Consider the following 14,126-nt stretch of genomic DNA (forward strand, 5'->3'; position numbering starts at 1 on the left):
GACACAGTGTAAATGAAAATTTTTGGACAATTGGTCATTATTTGTCAAAGATTCCAAAATCTGTACATTATCAAAATTAATTTTAATAAAATAGTAACAGGAGAACTAAATTATCTTAAACACTGATAGCAAGAAAAGAAGAACTATATATTTTACTGAAAACACAAATCCTATAACAGTTTCCTATTACAAGTGTATTAACTTCTTGTGATATGCTGGGGAAGAGAGCCTGTGCAGTCCAAGTTTAGTCACACTGCCTTAACGGACTGTCATTTTGGACAGAGAAGAATAGGCCTTACCTCAGGTCTGAATTTCACAGCATGAGAGGAGTAAATGATTTGCAAGAGGGAAAACAGTTATTTCATATGTACAACACTAGATGGCAGATATGAACTGCTGCCTTACCAATTGCAAAGTCAAATCTGATGAAGTATTTTAAAATCAAATACTATCTAAAAATCACAACTTATCAAGGGAATAATACTTCATGTTAGCTACTGACAATGATTGGTTGTTTATTTTCTGCTTGCTTTACTCTGTAGGAAGGCAGAACTCAAAATGACTAACTATGGATTATACTGTCACGGTATTTATTTTTGTGAATCTCCATGCATTATACCGCAGAAGTTGGTTTGATGCAGACTTTCCTTACATCAGTATAAATGAGGCATAAGCCAAATGAAATAAATCGAGTTAATACAGAAGTAGGAAATTGGAACTAGGGCACTTGTTTTGCAATAGATTTATCTTCCTCTGTGGCATACAGGATCTTTTTCACTCTAGTCAAAAATCTGTTTCTGAAGGAGAAAGTTCACTTCAGTTAAGGAGGCAGATGCTAATTGAGGAAAAAAAAAAAAGGTCACACCAGCAAGAAGCAACTTTTTTCAACAAACCATCACCTAAAATTGGGGGTAGGAAATCCTTCTGTACATGACCAGTTAAGTAGGGGTTTCCCTTCAATTAAAATGGATAGCTTTTGGAAATATTATATTGTTACATTAAAATCTCGGGTTACATTCTGTTGTTACTGAATACAAAAAAAAGTGAAATTCTCTGCAAGTTACACCAGTAAGCAAAGACCCTCCCCCCGAAATGTATTTACTTGCAGCTAATTTACTTCAGACAGCTGCAGCTATTTCTTTATGATACAAACAAAAGACAGACTGTTCATTTTTACTTAGTAAAATGGAGTCTTAATATGCACTACAAATTGATAAAACCTCTTAGCATTTAGATAGAAACCTATTGTTAGACAGGAGAACTTTATAGTCTAGTATTACAGCAACATGCACAGATTCTATTCAAACAAGGAAGTAATGCAACTAAAAAGTATTTTATATATATAATTTTTTAAAGATTGTGTCTTACCCACTTCTGAACCACCAGATGTATAAATTTTGCCCTCCGCAGCACAAGCTGCAAGGCTATCTCGAGGCGTTGGAGGTCCCAGTTTGGAATACCAGCTATCCTTCACCACATTGTAGCAGTCCATTCGCTTTATGGGGAAAAGTTGGGAGCCTCCCAAAATATAAACTACATTGTCCCAGAAGACACAAGCTGCATCTCTGCGCTTTTCAAAGGGACAGCGGATGTCTGTCCAGCTGTAATCCTGCAATATAAAGAATAGGTAATGTCTATCTGCAGGGAGAGTTTTTGAAGAAATATTTTCACAGAGATTTAAGGCAGCCAGTTTTAACTTTCCTTTTCAAAACAGTACTGCAAATTGAAGAGCACTCCTAGGGCACATATATTTTGAAAAAGTCTCTTAGACTTCCATAAAATGATTAAAGCTTTTTGTTTACAGGAGTGGAAGAACAGACGTCTGATACAGAGAAAGAACACATTGCTACAGAATAAAAATACACCAAATTTTACAAAAGAGGGAGTTTCTCTCTCACATAGAGCTAATTACTATGACAGATATGAACTTGTTTACAGTATTTACCAACACGTTATACATAGTGCTACCCACAGTGGATAGCACCAACAACAACGAATAATACTGCTGGCAGAAATGTTAGCGGTCACATTGTCAGGGATCTGGTCTCTAATGGACTGCAAGAAGATATAGACTCTAAACATAGATGGTAAAGAGCGGGGGACTTCTGCTGGGAAAGTCCTAGAAACATCCAACCAAAGAGCTGACTGCACACTGTGATGGCAAATAGCAGAAGAGGCAGCTTTTGAACAGCTACATCTCAGATCATTCATTGTTTTAAAAGATTTTCACTAACAGCTTCGAAAGGAGCCAATGGAGATTAAATGTGCACCACACTACTTCTTTCAGGTGATGGGTGGCAATGTTCTATTCTAGTTAAAGTTGCTGAATGGTCTTCCACATACCCATAAGTATCTATTACAAGAAGCTAGCAAGAATAAGCTTGATCAGACACAGTGAACGGTTACCGATACCTGGATTCAATGGAAAGACAACAGGGCTAAGCATTCAATATACTGAAGACATTGCAGCCCAAAACATCTTGCAGTCTGCCTTAGAAGCTTCACATGTATCAAGAAGGGCTGACAAGATGCATGCAGATCTTGGTGATCATGACCAATGGCTTAGCACTATTCTCTTGGACCTGTCTGACCAGCTGGCTAGCTTCTTATGCTGAGTCAGGCCCAGCGTTGCCTTATCAACTCTCCCCCAAGTGGATTAGGTGTCTGACTTCAGTTTCAGATCCACTGGGAAGGCATCAGATGAATTCCAGAAGCGCTGGGTGCTCTCTGTGATGGTCACAGAAGACCCCTTGGGGGTGCTTCCTACAGTCACAAAGCCACCGACACTCGCCTTCTTGCACTCTGGGGCTTCTCACTACCCTCTCCTGCTGTGCCAGCTCTGCTCGTTTCCCCCAGCCAAGGCACAGATTTGAGATCACTGCCCTTCCCTGAGGAACAATACAGACATTGAAACACTTGAGGTACATGGTAAATGCAGTTTTGGGCCCAGCATCCTGGAATACCATTCCCCAGAGGGGATCAGAACCCCAAATGAATTATTTAGGTAAGCCCCCTTTAACAATAAAAGGAGGATGTACACACTGATTGCTCCCTATGTAACAATTATTTACACTGGGCTTGATAGTAAATAAAAGTGATTTTATTAAGTATAAACAATAGGATTTAGGAGGTGGTAAATGAAAAAAGGCAGAGCAAAGTAGATTACAAATCTAAAACAACAGAAAATGCTTAGGTAATTCTAACACCTCAGTACAAACTTATAATAAACTCACCCTAAAATTGTTCTTATTCCAGCTAAGCCTCCAAACCAGGGAAGTTCCTCTCCCAGGGGTCTCTGGTTCACTTTCTTGGGAGTGTAATGCCAACCAAAGACAAAGAAATTGCTAGCTTCCCATTGTTTTATAGATTCCACCTTTAGGCAGGAATTCTACATTCCACCCTTACCTGGAAAAGTCTTAACTGGTCAGACCCTACCAGTTGGGGTGTGTATGTCACATGACTTTTTAATACTAACCACTGCTAAGACTTAAAGGACAAAAGGGTTTGTTTACATATGACCAGACATTGAGGGAAACACCCTTGATGGCTTTCCTTTGCACTTTTAAAACCATCACAAACCATTCCATATGCCATATCTCTGACTCAACACACAAGAATGATACATACACCAAAATAAAAGATACAAATCCAGCATATCATGACATTAAGACTGACAGATTACATGATGTAATTTGTCCCAAACATCTTCAAATTATGCATATCTATGTCCATAAGTCTATTTCATAAAGCATGGAGGGAAGGAGGGTTCCGTCACACTCAAAGAGAAGAACTGCAAGAGGAAAGTTCTTTCCTGTGAGTGACCCTGACGGGAGGTGGCGGCAGAAAAGAAGGCTCCGCTGGAAGGCCCTCAAAAGGGCCAAAACCCAGGCAGATGGCTAGGAGGGAGATTAGGAATCAGAATCCAGCCTATTAGGAAAAGCTCCAGGGAAAAGCACTGATGTCAGAAGCTTGGATCAATGCAAGGCCTCTGGGGAGAAAATCTGTCAGTGCTATACAAGAAAGTGAAAGGCCCTTCTGTTTTATGTCACCTTTGGGACTACTATTGATGTTATCAGTATTGTCACACAAGGATGCTGTTTAGGCTGACCCTCCCAACATCCTCCCAGAAAAGATATGCTATGGCACTGGAAGAAAACTAGTCTTATCAAGGAATAAACTTCAAGTTCTCTTGCTGCTTTGTGTAAGACCATCCTGTTTTCTACCTGATTTCATTGCTAAAGCTTCTCCCTTGCAACAGTGGAGGGATTACTAATGGGTCTGACTCCTAGAGCAGCCTCAATCCACAGCTTCTATTTCCTCCATAATCACACTTCATGTCTTGTAGGGTGGTCTATGGTTTTTCCTCGCACTCCTCTGACCTATTCAACAGATTCATCACCCTCTAATGAGACATTCTAGTGATGCTGCTCCCCATTATTAGTCTACATCATTCTAGCCTGGTTGGTTTTGGGGTAAAAGAAAGTAAAAAAGGGAAGCCAGAAACTTTGAACTCAATTGTTCAGGTTGTCAGAGGGAAAAAAAAGCTGACTCAGGGTAATACATACAAGATTTGCAATGACAACTTACCAAGAAGCCAAGCTTGTTACCCACGTCTTACTAATCAGAGCAGATTGGGAAATGGTGCTTTTTTCACCCTCCTGCATGTGTTTCAACAAAACATTGAAAACTGAAATATTTAATTAAAATGGTGCCATAGTGCCTCGTGGAAGCTGTAGTTCAGACACCTTATGCACTCATTCTCTATGAGCTGAATTACAACTTCCATGATGCATCACTCTCCTCTCCCCCTTTTAGTGATAGAAATGTAGTCGTGTTAGTCTGGGGTAGTTGAAGCAAAATGCAGGACAATGTAGCACTTTAAAGACTAACAAGATGGTTTATTAGATGATGAGCTTTCGTGGGCCAGACCCACTTCCTCAGATCAAATAGTGGAAGAAAGTAGTCACAACCATATATACCAAAGGATACAATTTAAAAAAATGAACAAATATGAAAAGGACAAATCACATGGCAGAACAGAAGGGGGATGCGGGGGGGTGGGAAGGGGGAGGAAGGAAGGTAAGTGTCTGTGAATTGCGGATATTAAAGGTAGGGAGAGTGGGATGTTTGTGAGTTAATGGTATTACAGGTGATAATTGGGGAGACTGTCTTGGTAATGGGTGAGAAAGTTCAAAGACTTGTTAAGTCCTTGTTGGTAAGTGTCGAATTTTAACATGAATGACAGTTCAGAGGATTCCCTTTCAAGTGCAGATGTAAAAGGTCTTTGTAGCAGAATGCAGGTGGCTAAGTCATTTAGAGAGTGTCCTTTCTGGTTAAAGTGGCAAGAAACTGTTTTCTCTTTGTGATCTTGTCTGATATCTGTTTTGTGGGCATTAATCCTTTGGCGAAGTGTCTGAGATGTTTGTCCAATGTACATAGCAGACGGACACTTTCGGCACATGATAGCGTAGATTATATTTCTGGATGCGCAGGAATATGTGTTCTTGATCTTATAACTCACTTGGTTAGGTCCAATAATGGTATCAGCAGAATGAATATGTGGACAAAGCTGGCAACGGGGTTTGTTGCAAGGGAAGGTACCAGGGTTGGTATTAGTGTGGTATGTCCTGTGGTGGTTGGTAAGAATCATCTTGAGGTTAGGTGGTTGTCTATAGGAGACTATGGGTCTGTCTCCCAGAGCCTCTTTGAGTATGGTATCCTGTTCCAATATAGGCTGTAGTTTATTGATAATGTGTTGGACAGGTTTAAGTTGGGGGTTGTAGGTGATGACAAGTGGTGTTCTATTGTTGGTTTTCTTGGGTCTGTCTTGAAGTAGATGGTTTCTAGGTATTCGTCTGGCTCTTTCAATTTGCTTTTTTGTTTCTCTGGGTGGGTAGTTGAGATTTATAAATGCTTGGTAGAGATCCTGAAGCTTCTGGTCTCTGTCAGTGGGGTTAGAGCAGATGCGGTTGTATCGAAGGGCTTGGCTATAGACGATGGATCGTGTGGTGTGTTCTGGATGGGAGCTGGATGCATGTAGGTAACTGTATGAGTCGGTGGGTTTTCTGTAGAGAGTGGTGTCTAATTTTCCATTGTTATTTGTACGGTGGTGTCCAGGAAGTGGATCTCTCGTGTAGAATGGTCCAGGCTGAGGTTGATGGTGGGGTGTAGGTTGTTGAAATCTCTGTGGAATATCTCCAGTGTTTCTTGGCCATGTGTCCAGATCATAAAGATGTCATCGATGTACCGTAGGTAGAGGAGGGGTGAAAGGGGACGGGAGTTGAGGAAACGTTGTTCTAGGTCAGCCATAAAGATGTTAGCATACTGTGGGGCCATGCGTGTACCCATGGCTGTGCCGCTGATCTGGAGGTATAAGTTGTTCTCAAACCGGAAATAATTGTGGGTGAGAACAAAGTTACATAGGTCTGCTATCAGGTTGGCAGTAGTGTCCTCTGGGATAGTGTTTCTAATTGCTTGTAATCCGTCTTCATGTGGGATGTTGGTATATAGAGCTTCTACATCCATGGTGGCAAGGATGGTATTATTGGGGAGGTTATCGATGTTTTGTAGTTTCCTTAGGAAGTCAGTAGTGTCTCGGAGATAGCTGGGGGTATTGGTTACGAAGGGTTTGAGAAGAGTGTCTACATAGCTGGATTCCCCCTTTTAGTGAGGAAACAACAAGCATCATAGGAGCCCTTAGCCAGGGTGAATCTAGAAAAGCTGAACTTAACTTTAAAAAGGACATTTTTAGTTGACTAGATAGCAATATGACAAAAAGCCAGCTAATTTCTCTGCCCCTGTTGTGCAATCACATTTTTCTGTTTTTAAATAATTTTCCTCTTCTCCGTTTTATGACAAAGGAAATAAGAAACAGGAAAACTGACCAGCAGTCTGTACAGGAGAAACTCTGCATTTGGCAGCACTTGGTGTACAAAATAAACAAGCTGAAAGAAATGCTTTGCATCCTGTTACTTAAAATTGTTAATGTTAACACCGTTAGAGAAAACATTTTAGGGAGATGTGTCATATTTTGAAATTGCTTGTGTCCCTTTAGCCCTAACTTTCTTCACTTTTGTGAGATTTAAATTCTATTTTATCTCCTAGAATAGCAGTTGTCACGCAACTACCATGCTGTTACTCTATTACATTGTTTAGTATTATTCCAAGGAGACTACTCAACAATCTAGTTTGGAGAAGGGATGAATCAGAAACACAAGATTTCCAGGGTTAAACAGCAGCTAAATCCCAAAATAAGAAAATAGCAATATGGGACTCAATGATCCAGTTATTACCTGTAGAAGACACTAATTGGGATTTTTATGGGTTTATTTAATGGTAATGCTTTAAGAGCTCAATGCAGGAAAGTACTTAAGCACCTACTTTGCTGAATGAGGGCATTCCCAATAGTGCTGGTAACACAGAACTTAATTCTTTTGTAATTTGCCCTCTGAAATTCCTTCCTTAGGGATGGTGGATTTTAATATTGAAAAACAAAGAATTACAGGTTGAGAAAGATACTCACTCACTCTCTTTGAAGGCAATGCTACTTCTCACCAAATAGCCTCCCCTTCCAAATTACTGGATCGGAAATAATGTAGGAGTCAAGATATGTCTCTGCAGTAAAGTTAAATATGAAGGACTACTCTCTATCAAGCCTGAGTACATCAAGCATCATATCATTGTTTTCTTTACTAAGATCCTGTACAGATTTACATACATGCCTAACCATTTCACCATGAGCAGTCCTACTGATTTCAGTGAGATTACTGGCAAAGTATAAAGCACATGTGCCAATCTTTGCAGGATCAGAGCCTTAGATTGAAAACACTGTGTCCGTGTGCATGTCCCACACCAAGCACACTGGTGTCTTCATCTTTGCTTGGTGATGTCTAGGTGATACCACAATGCTAACGTAATGAACGAGAAATTACGTGTGGTTTGGCTTTATCAGTAACTGACATAAAAATGTCATTATACCAATATATATATATATATATATATATGAAAATAAAAAGCACATATTAAACAGATTAAGAACTGGCTAACTGGTTGTTCTAAAAAAGCAATCAAGGGAGAATCATCCCTGAATAGGGATGTTTCTATGGGATTCCATAAAGGAATTGGGTATTAGGCAAATATTAAATCACTGCTGATAACATTTTCTAATGATTCTCAGATTGGTGGAATGGTAAATTACGAGCACCAGGCAGTCATACAGGGCAACCTGGATTACTTGGGTGGCTGGGCCCAGTCAAACAAAATACATTTTAATGCAGCCAAATGCAAAGTGATCAATGTAGAAACAAGGAAAGCAGGCCATATTTAGAGTATTGGGGACTACATCCTGAAAGTCAGAAACTCTTAAGTGGACAACTTAAAAGGAGCTGCCAGAGTGCTGCTGTTGCAAACATGGCTAATGTCATCCTCGGAGATGCATGCTAGGGAGTAGAAAGGCAATTTTGATTTTGTACACCGCATCGATGAGACCAATACTTTGTACTGGTCTGATGTCCACATTTTAAAAAGGACGCTGAAAGACTGGAGAAGGCGCAGAAGAGGGCCACAATAATTATTTAAGGAGAAAATGTATTACAGTGACAGACCTGAAGAGCTCAGTCTATCTAGCTTATCACAAAGACAGAGGCATCTTGATTAAAGTGTATTTATCCTTGACAGGGAGAAAATACTGGGTATTAAAATGTTCTTTAATTAGGAAGAAAGGCATAACAAGAACCAGAACCTAGGCAAGTTCAGGTCCGAAATAAGACACACATTTTAACAGTGAGGGTGATGAATCCTGGCATCAAGTACATCATCAGTGCTCAGTTAATGACTCTACCACCACTACAACAAATGCAAATTACAACAAAGATGTTGAATGTTTTCTGACATAATGATTTACCTTTGGATTAAAGTATCTGCAAGACTGTGGCTGTGATCCCCCAAACAAGGCAATGCGGTAATCATGTTTTTTCCTTCTCGGCCGCGTGCCCTCTACTAGCTCTTCTCTGTCCTCTGGAGACAGCAAATGATACCGCATTCCACCTACAAGGAAATCCATGCAATTTGTATAGCGACAGATAGGTATGCATATGGTAGTTACAGAGCAACAAATTTCAAGCTATGTTTTCCAAATATCCAGCTTTTTTCTTGAATATTTTTCTGAGTCAAAAGTAGATTTATCATTTTTTCCATTTAGGAGAGAATATATAGAACACAGGGATAGGAAAAATACCCTGTTTAGGGATCCATGCCAGACAAGTCCTGCAATGTCAAAATAGAACAAAGATAAAAAAGTACCTGCATGCTCCAATCCAGTCAAAAAAAATCTATCCATTTAAAGGCATAACCAAAATCTGACTCATGGAAACTGGCAGAAAGGAACATGCACAGAAAGGCAGAACTGGGAATAGAAATGTAAGAAAAGAGACACCCAACAAGCAACATCGTAGGGGGATACAAATATACTGGGAGGAATTGACTTATTTTTAGTTTCCAGCTAATAACACTAAGGAGAGGCAGCGGTCTGTGTTCCCCTCCTCTTTAACAACCTAAAACCTCAGTTTACTTGTAACAACACTGTAAGACCTTTCAAAGATAATTCAACCACTTACTTTACTATCTGTTTAGGAAATATTCTGGTATAACCTGTCTTCTCAACTCTACCCCTGCTTTATACTAAGAGCTCTAATCTCCATTTGGCTTCACTGAGAGTAAAGGTCATTCAGCACTCTGCAAGATTCAGTTTGTGAAAGTTTTGTTAGCAGGAAAAGAATGGCTGTATGTGGTTATAAAGCAATGCCATGTAATCTATTCCAGCAGTAATTGAAGGCTAATAGTTAAACTTGGATTTTCTTTCCAAAAACCTGGATGTTTATGAATGTCTGCATTCATCACTGGCATTTGATGAAGTTTTAGGGACCGCATTAGAAATCCAGGTCAGGAAGGAGGGGTAGATGGATTTGTCCCCTTCCCATTTTCTCTTTTTAATGTATTCATTTAAATAAACTCAAACCACTCAAGCTTATCTGAAGTAGTGGGTTTTGACCATTAAATCTCATACCAACAAAAATATACACAGTCTCTAAGGTGCCACAGAACTACTCGTTACTTTTAAAGTTACAGACTAACATGGCTACCCCTCTGAGATTGTCAGAGATATTGCATTTAGCACTTTAGAATAGGGATGTGATAGTTTAAATCAGTTTTTCCTCCATGGAACCCGGGGGTTCCTAAGTGAAGTAAGGGTTCTGGGAGAACTCGATCACTCCCCCAGCCCCCTGTCTTAGGGGCAGGCAAGCTGGATGGTTGCCTAGAGCTGCCATTTCAAGGAGTCTTAGGGCTGGCTTTTTTTTTTTTTTGCTTGACAGTTTTTCTACTTTTTTTTCCCCATTGTCGATCAATTTCCCCTGGCATTTATTTTTTTTAAGGGGTTCCATGGCCAAATAAAATTGGGAAACCCTGGTTTAAATACTCAGTTAACATTCATGGTTACGCACAACCCCCACACCCCACCACTGCTGCCTCTGTATGAGAGGCAGCAGAGTGAGGGGGGCAGGTTGGAGGAGACGGTGCTTGCAGGAAGCTATCAAATGCCTTACTATAGTCTAGGCATACTACGTCCACCGCTTCTCCCTTTTATCCACAAGGTTTGATATCCTATCAAAGAAAGCTATCAAACTGGTTTGATGCCCCACTCCCACCCTCCCCACGCTGCTGCCACTGGTATCAGAGGCAGTAGCACAGGAAGGGAGAGGGGGTCCATTAGCTCCTGCCCAGCTGCCTCCCCCATGCATAACCACTGACAATTTCAGCAGTTATACATTTACAAATAAAACTGCTTTTTAACACCCCTACTTTAGAGTGCTGTATCTTTAGTTCCAATTGTCAGTCTGCATTACTGCCAGAGATGGTGGAGCATAGGTCTAATTTTTTTAAGTTACCTAGGGAAGGATCATAGAGTCAGTTATTTTGACAAACATTTCTTATTAATTCCAATGTAAACTTGAGAAAAATTAAAGCTATTAGCTAGTCTCAAAGGTGCACTAACCCTCCCAATTATCTTTAATAATCTTGAAAAGAAGCCACATTTCATTACTTATTACATTGAGATCATTTACCAACAACTTTCATTTCTTTTCTCGTTATATCTGTTGCACACTAATTGGTGCTACTGATATTTGACAAGCAGCTAATCAACTTCAGCTAAACGAGACAGCCTAGAAGGAATACAGTTATTGTTATAGTTAAACTAAACTAAAATACAGTGGAAAACAATTCCATATTAAAGTAAGCAATTGTCAAAGCAAAAAAATTACATCTCTAAACTTATTATACAAAATATTAAAATGTACAATTGGGAGGCAACTTACTGATCACCATTTTAAGGCATTCAGGGTTATCCTGAATAAGTGGCTCAGCTTGTACTGTTTTACTTAAGAAGTTCTTCGATATAAGAGGAAACCTGACTTTAGCAAGGATATCAACCATGTACGGCTGGCGGTTAGGCTCATCATACTTCAGCCACCTGACTGCTGCATCATAAACCTAAAGAACAAACACAAGTAATTAAAGCTGCAAACCAGTTTTTCTTGTGTAGCTGAATTAGGAGTTGACAACTTGGTAATATATAAAGACCAGATACTCCAGAAGAAGTACTGGAACTTCCTCTGTACCACCTCTCCCTCCAAGACCTCACCTTTGTCTGCTGACTGCTTTTCCACTCCCAGGTCAGGAGGGACTAGCCTGCGGAGCTGATGTTGGGAGCTGCAGCAGCCTGATGCAGGGAGGAAGGGGCATTGGCTGAGCAGGGGCTGGCATGGATGATGACAATGCCTCCCCACCTCCTCCTCTAGACAGTTTGGTAGTAAGTTTCCTTTGATAACACAGATCAATTTATGCAACTTAAATCTTCATATACCCATTTTCTTAGAGGTTTTTTGTCCATCCTACACAACATTTTTTACAGCCTGAGCTGAACTGTAGCTCACCCTTCAGCTCAGGACATAAGAATGGCCATATTGGGTCAGAGCAAAGGTCCATCTAGCCTAGTATCCAGTCTTCCAACAGTGGCCAATACCGGATGTTCCAGAAGGAGTGAACAGAACAGGGAATTGTCAAGTGATCCCTCTCCTATCACCATTCCCAGCCTCTGACACACAGAACCTAGGGACATCATACTTATCCTGGCTAATAGCCATTGATGGACCTATTCTCCATGAATTTATCTAGCTCTTTTTTGAGCTCTGTTAAAGTCCTGGTCTTCACAACATCCGCTGGGAAGGCGTTCCATAGGTGGACTGTGTGCTGCATGAAGAAAAACTTCCTTTTGATTGTTTAAACCTGCTACCTATTAATTCATCTGGTGACCCCTAGTTCTTATGTGAACAAGTAAATAACTTTTCCTTATTCACTTTCTCCATACCAGTCATGATTTTATAGACTTTTATCATATCACCCTCTAATCTCCTCTTCTCTAAGCTGAGAAGTCCCAGTCTTTTTAATCTCTTGTCAGATGGGAACCATTCCAAACCCCCTAATTTTTGTGGCCCTTTTCTGATTCTTTTCCAATGCCAATATATCTTTTTTGAGATGAGGCAACCACATTTGTACCCAGTATTCAAGATGTGGGTGTACCAGGGATTTATACAGAAGCAATAAGATATTCTTCTTATTCTCTATCCCTTTTTAAATGATTCTTAGCATTGTTTGCTTTTTTGACTGCTGCTGCACATTAAGACTATGTCTACACTACAGGGTTTTTCCGGGATACCTCTAAACTTAGCCGCATCCAAAGAACGCATCTGCTCTTCTACTTTTTTTTTTTTTGAGGAAGAGCAGACTCACTCTTTCGGAAGTCCTGTCTTCCTCCTTCCACGTGGAAGAAAGGCTCTTCCGAAAGAGGAGGCTTTTCTGAAATTTGGCCCAGTGTAGACGGAATGCAGTTTGCCTTTTTCTGATAGATCAGTGTAGTCTAGACATAGCCTCTGTGGATGTTTTCAGATATCTTGGAGTCACTGTGGATAGTTCTCTCTTGAGTGGTTATAGCTAAACTAGTCCCCATCATATTGTATGCATAGTTGAGATTATTATTTCCAATGTGCATTAGTCTGCATTTATCAACATTAAAATTCATTTGACATTTTGTTGCCCAATCACTTAGTTTTGTGAGATCTTTTGGAAGCTCTTCACAGTCTGCTTTGTTCTTAACTATACTGAGTTGAGTATTATCTGCAAATTTTTCTACCCTCATTGATTCTCCAGATCATTTATAAATATGTTGAACGGGGATCCCAGTAAGGATCCTTGGGGGACACCACCAGTCACCTGTCTCTATTCCTGAAAATTGACTATTTCTTCCATTTTAGCTAGACCGACTCCTCTTCAAATTCAGCTCACATACTATGACTAAGGATAGAATTCTGCAATGGAGGTCACAGATTCCGTGATTTCAGTGGATCTCCATGATTTTTTCAGCTTCAGCCTACTGTAGCTGCCAGTGGTCAGACCCCAGTGGAGCTCCCAGTGTTAATCTTCCCCATCCACCTGGTATTTTTAATAGAAATCACAGACAGGTTATAGGCTTCTGTGAATTTTTGTTATTGCCTGTGATCTGTCTGTAACTTTTATTAAAAATACCTGGGACTTAACTTTAACTATGGCAATGGAGATCACATACGGAGCTAGACAGACAGAACGCTTTCCATAATCCCCCTCTTATTTCCTTAAAGCGATCCTCACAACTACGCAGCTTCCAACAACTGAAATGCTGCCTTGGGTCTTCTGAATTAGACAGATTTCTGGACCAAGGCTCATAAATTATTTGATGATATTATTAATACTATGGAAATATTCAATGTAATACATTTTAAGTCAGCATTTAAACCTTTTAATTGATGTATTTAGCTGGTAGAAGGCACACTGTACTAAGAAAACTGGAGTCTTACCTGATCTTCTGCCCTTACAGTCAGTGTGTCCTGGTTCAGGAGATGTGTCACACGTTTAACATCAAGCTGTAGAAACTCATCTGTCTTGTAAACTTCAGTGAAGTGCTGATGGATAAAGTCATCTGCAGTGGCCTTCAGTTCTGGACAGTCTAGGCATTCTGCTAATACACTTATACCTAT

At 40.1% G+C, this 14,126-nt stretch overlaps 1 protein-coding gene across 1 annotated transcript in view; it reads right to left on the minus strand.

Annotated features, from left to right (window-relative positions):
- Window positions 1-14,126, minus strand: part of KLHL7 (kelch like family member 7) — a 36,742-nt gene that overhangs the window by 9,748 nt on the left and 12,868 nt on the right. The window contains exons 5-8 of the mRNA XM_006138353.4: window positions 13,947-14,122; window positions 11,373-11,547; window positions 8,903-9,045; window positions 1,369-1,609 (exon numbers count right to left, since the gene is read on the minus strand). Of these exons, the coding sequence (XP_006138415.1) occupies window positions 1,369-1,609; window positions 8,903-9,045; window positions 11,373-11,547; window positions 13,947-14,122 (735 nt within the window). The remainder of the gene's footprint in view (window positions 1-1,368; window positions 1,610-8,902; window positions 9,046-11,372; window positions 11,548-13,946; window positions 14,123-14,126) is intronic.

The sequence above is a fragment of the Pelodiscus sinensis genome, chromosome 2 (genome assembly GCF_049634645.1).
Source record: "Pelodiscus sinensis isolate JC-2024 chromosome 2, ASM4963464v1, whole genome shotgun sequence".
Classification (NCBI taxonomy): domain Eukaryota; kingdom Metazoa; phylum Chordata; order Testudines; family Trionychidae; genus Pelodiscus; species Pelodiscus sinensis.